Raw genomic sequence first — 5,000 nt, 5'->3', positions numbered from 1 at the left:
TATCTAGTATATCTACTGATCTAGAAACACCTTAGACTACCTCTTTGTTGTGCACCAGACTCTTGATCCTGCCTCTGGTGTCCATTCTGAGTTACATGGAGGGAAAATTCTCTTCTCCTGGTTCTCGTCCTCCTTCTGTGCATAAGCCTGTGATATCCACTGCTGCACCAGATTAGTGTACTGCGTGGGCTCTCCCTGCTCATCATAGTACCGGCCAATTAGCTTGCCTGAGTAAGAAAAAAGTGAGAACATCTGTTTTCATGACCTTTATGCTTATGAATTTATCCCAAGATTACATGCTACATAAACCTTGAATACTATCACAGCCTATGGAATCAAGTAGAAAATATGGCTAGTTACTAACTCAAAATCTTCCTTAGAATCCATTCTAGTCAAAAGAAGACTTAAAAGACATATAATTTTAATATTCTAAAATGCCTCACACACTTACTGATTATCACTGATACACTACACAAATTAAACAAATCATCTTACTCAAATCACATGCATAATATAATTTCTTATCAACAGAAATTTTTGTATCAACATAACATACCCAAATATTTGTAGTCTTTTTCATAAAATTTTACCCATTCGTCAAGGCCAATATAGTCAGGGTTTGACAGCCCAGAAACGTCATCCACCAGGCCTGCCTCTGAGAAGTCTCCACTGACAAAAGCACGACTAGCATCCCTGCCTAAAAAACAAGGAGAAAAATTATTCATATAAACATGATGTAAATGTGATGATAATATAACAGCACTAATGGTAATAATAGGATATGATCTAAATAACCAAAAATCCAGTAGGTCCACTTCGTCCAGCTGTCACTAACATGGTAAACAATACTTATAAATTATAAAATGAATTAAAAAAAACAAATATTAATGACATATACAATAAATAAATAAAACTGGTATATATTTACACAAAGACTGCACTAAAATAAAGAAAATAGGTTGTGACAAAATACTGTATGAAGACTCCTTCAAGGCCATTGGGTGGGGCCTGGGGTAGAGCCTCCTCTAGGGAATAGTGCTAATGAGTGGGTTAGGAGGGTCTTCAGGTCATATGATGATGTTTGAAGATTCCTAGGAAAGCCCAAAATGTTGACAACTGTTGGAGTTATGGGGTAATATGGTCACTGTGTGAACAATTACCAAGTTATCTACCTCACTTCATTTGCAAATTGGTAAAAAGGAAATTATTTGAAACACAAGTCACTGTATATGAATTAATTAATAAATAAATTAGTTAATGTCACTGATATCGATTTATAAAGAGAAGGAAAAGGACACTGCCATCTTATAGAGCATAATAAATAGAGTAATAAACAACACTGGTGCAACTGCAGCAGCCTCCTACTGACAGCGAAATAGAGGAGGCTGCATCGCTCTCGGTAACAAATGCCAAAAACCCTCCCATGGACAGTGGTATCATCCCCCCACAAACCCCACCTGAGAAGAACTCGTAGCCGCCTCCGGGCCCGTAGTGCTGCTTGCCCTTCTTGACGTTGTAGACCCTTCCCAGGATGGCCAAGTAGGGGCCCTTCCTCCCTTCCTTTCCGTCGTATTTCTTCAGCTCCTCCTCGGTGAACAGCTTTTCCTTGTGCTTCTTGCTTCCCTTCGCGGCGTTTGGTCTCGTCTCGTCCTTTTCGCTGCTAGGATAGAGGTCTCTTAGGAGCCTATGGACGGCCACGGTAGCTGACCGGACCTTCTCATTTTTCATCAACAAGGAGATATATTGGGGATAAACTTCGTGTAAAACCACACTCGTCAGGCCTATCAACACGGACGTCAGGAGCATGTACTTAACAAACCCCATTTTCCTCCTCTTGTGTCGTTTGTTATCGCGGTTGCCGGTATGTTCCCCACTTTCACTGGTTTTGCTTCAGAGGTTTTGTTTACATCACGATGACACTTCCAGTCTCGAGGAAAGGAAAGTAGAAAAAATGGGAAACTTCGGGTCAAAGTTTGTGATGCAAAGATGGTGCGAGTTGCGGTCAATAGATGGCGGTGATGGTTGGGGTTGGTGAGCGGTGGGTGATGGCCTACCGGGAGGAAAGATTTCAGTTCGTGCCCTAGAGTTAGACACTCACGGAGAAATCGTTTAAGTTTTTGTCTCGGATACCATATATATTTTGAAAAAGCACTATACATTATGCAACCATACTACAGCTTACTTGCCCAACCTCCGATAAATGATGTCATCTTCAAATAATTAACGGGAGATCACATGGCTATTACTAATGATGGATAGTCCACTAATACGGCTGTTTTAAATATTTTTTTTACATCTCGGATAATTCTCAAGCAATTCTTCTGACCAACATGGGCTACAATATTTAATCCATCAGCCGGTTGTTGACAAGGTACGAGTATGTAAGGTGTGTTTTTGCGAGGACCTGGCTATGGATGTGAAGGTGTGTATCAGGATCTGGCCTACTTTATATTTTAATAAGATTAGTACATTATAAGTTACGTGGTTATTTTATAATGACATGATGTATATGGAAATAATGTAAGTATACTGTATTTTTCCTGACTTGAAAAGGTTGGTTTAATTGTATGTCTAACTATACTACATACTAACTATACACTATATACTATACTTATATAGACCCTTGTACTACAGATCATCCCGATAAAGAATGAAATAGGGTGGCTAAAGAAGGATATGCGATTCTCCTGAGGAAAGATTTTTAATTTCGTAAAATATACAATACAAATAACGAATTGTATAATCAATGGTGCGAGGATAGCGCATACGCCCCAGGAACCCGGGAATGCACGATACCATACAGTGCGGTATGGTTTCACGCAGGTATGTTGTCTCGTTCCTTCTCAGAGCACCACGCCACACTCCACGATTTTAACACAGGTGATATCATCCAAGTTAGCAGCTGCCACCAAGGTTTCCAGACCGCTCTCCACCTGGCCGAAAGCGGTGTAATAGTACGAGCTCGGACAGTCCCGGGTGGCGATGTGAAACACTCCATAATAGCGGGCATCCCACACCTTATCCCAGTGAGGCACTCCAAACACCACTCCAGCCGTGGCCTTCCTTCTGTACTTGTCACCGTTGGGCAAGATGGCCGAGCCCTTCACACACGAGTAGTTCCCGGCCATCACGAGTTCTCCAGGCCCGCCCTTGCGAAGGACCTTCTGGAAATTGGTGTCGGCGAGAGAAGGCCCTTCCTCCCCCGTGCACATCATGATGAAGTGTCGGCCTCGTGCAGATTCGGGACTCAAGCGGATGTGGACGCGCCGCCGCTGCGTCGAGCCTGGCCACACCAAATCCAGGAACGTCAAGGTGTTGGACGTGTTTACCTGGGACTTGATCTCGTCATACTGCAAGGAGAAAAAATCCAAGGTTAATGCAATTTAACACTGAAACATCGGACGCATTAGAAGCGCTCTGCATTATTCGCTATACGCAGTGTAACACCTATTAAATAATAATCAGTTCAATCAGTCATATCAGATATAGTGTCAAATAATGGCTACGGACCTGTAGGGTATAAACATTTGTGGATGGAGGAACATCAGTCAGATGATGAAGAACAGTCTTGTTGTTTGTCAGAGACATTTTAGCAAAACGATTCTTTCCTTCCTCGTCCTTTTTCACTGCAAAAACAACGCCGGCATCCAATAGGGACTTTACCGACCCGTTTGGGTCGCGGAGACCTTCAACCTAATGGACAATAGCAATACATTAATCAAGAGATCTAATTGTATCAAAGTAATTATATACACGCATTACATTACACCGTAGAAAACATGAGTGAATTTTTTCTTACCGTGACTTTCACCGATGCTAATTCACGAATGAAAGTGACCTTTTGGGGTATGCTGTATTTGGAGCCCGCCAAGTGCATGGGGGCGCAACTACCGTCCTCGTTTCCTTCATTTATGATCTCCAGTGCTTTCTTAAACAGCAGTCGTAACTGAAAATAAGGAAACAATCAGAGAAAATAAAACAATAGTGTTACTTATTGTCTTAAGTTAGTACCTTACAAAAATAAGATTAAGCCAAGTCGTTACTTAAATGGGTTGTCTAAAAAACTTTTACATACCTTATTTGATCTGTGAGCAAGAGTAATATTCGGGTAACCTTCGAGACACTTTTCGGTCCATTCTTCTGCTGCAGTCTGGTGCTGATCAGCGGCGTCTATTGCTGTTACTACCTGCTGTGCGGTTTCTGCTTTGGAAAGTGCAGACAAACCCAAGGACAGGCCCCCCTGGCGCACTAGTCCTTCTCTCCACACGTCTTCTATGGCCTGCTTCTCGTCCGCCAACAGTCGCCTTAGCTCCTCGTTTGGCTCAACCATGAGTTTGGTAATCTTTCCTACAAATTTATCATGGTCTGCTTGCCAGTGAACAAGAGCAGCTTTATACATAGCTAATTCAGTGAACACTTTCTCACAATTGTCATCGACGACATCTATGCTCTCCTGTTGCTCTTCTCTCAGTGAGCTTAGCTTCTTGCTGATCGTTTTCCTCTCTCCATTGTTCGACTCGGGGAGAGAGTTCGTAGAACCTGCTTTCGCCAAAGACCTCCTCACAGTACAGTTCTTGATTAGCTCTTCTACGAGATAAGCAATGGGAAACTGTGCGATGTCGGAGGTAGTGTGTTTAGCGCGGCAGGTCGGACAGGATAAGGAACCGTTCTTCAGGAGGTTACTCAGGCAGAATGAGCAGAAGGTGTGGCCGCAGGGAATGTAGCGAGGCCTCTTGTCTTCCTCGTTAAACTTATCGAGGCAAACTTTGCAATCCTGTTTGGTCGAAAAGTCAGAATTAGAAATGGGATAAATAATGTTAAGTTCTTGTCACTAAAACGGGCGCATGAGTAGTCCCTTCCATTATTTTTCGTTTGAAAGAACAAACGAATATCATGTACTTGCCATTGTTAGGTTTATGGAGCAGCTCTCTTCAGTTCATATCTACCATAGGAGGCCCAAGCTGTTCCTGTGAAGAGAATATATTAGTAATAATAATAAT

General features: G+C 42.3%; 2 protein-coding genes across 2 annotated transcripts in view; both read right to left on the bottom strand.

Annotated features, from left to right (window-relative positions):
- LOC125030596 (neuferricin-like) overlaps positions 1-1,918 on the bottom strand; it is a 2,807-nt gene extending 889 nt beyond the window's left edge. The window contains exons 1-3 of the mRNA XM_047620731.1: positions 1,458-1,918; positions 557-697; positions 41-227 (exon numbers count right to left, since the gene is read on the bottom strand). Of these exons, the coding sequence (XP_047476687.1) occupies positions 41-227; positions 557-697; positions 1,458-1,824 (695 nt within the window). The 5' untranslated portion in view covers positions 1,825-1,918. The remainder of the gene's footprint in view (positions 1-40; positions 228-556; positions 698-1,457) is intronic.
- Positions 1,919-2,767: 849 nt separating this feature from the next.
- LOC125030813 overlaps positions 2,768-5,000 on the bottom strand; it is a 2,451-nt gene continuing 218 nt past the window's right edge. Inside the window, exons 2-5 of the mRNA XM_047621123.1 lie at positions 4,076-4,774; positions 3,800-3,946; positions 3,511-3,693; positions 2,768-3,350 (exon numbers count right to left, since the gene is read on the bottom strand). Coding sequence (XP_047477079.1) covers positions 2,844-3,350; positions 3,511-3,693; positions 3,800-3,946; positions 4,076-4,774 — 1,536 coding nt within the window. The 3' untranslated portion in view covers positions 2,768-2,843. The remainder of the gene's footprint in view (positions 3,351-3,510; positions 3,694-3,799; positions 3,947-4,075; positions 4,775-5,000) is intronic.

Source organism: Penaeus chinensis, chromosome 11 (genome assembly GCF_019202785.1).
Source record: "Penaeus chinensis breed Huanghai No. 1 chromosome 11, ASM1920278v2, whole genome shotgun sequence".
Classification (NCBI taxonomy): domain Eukaryota; kingdom Metazoa; phylum Arthropoda; class Malacostraca; order Decapoda; family Penaeidae; genus Penaeus; species Penaeus chinensis.
Note: the sequence above shows the minus strand (reverse complement) of the source record. Positions and strands in the feature narration are given on the sequence as shown.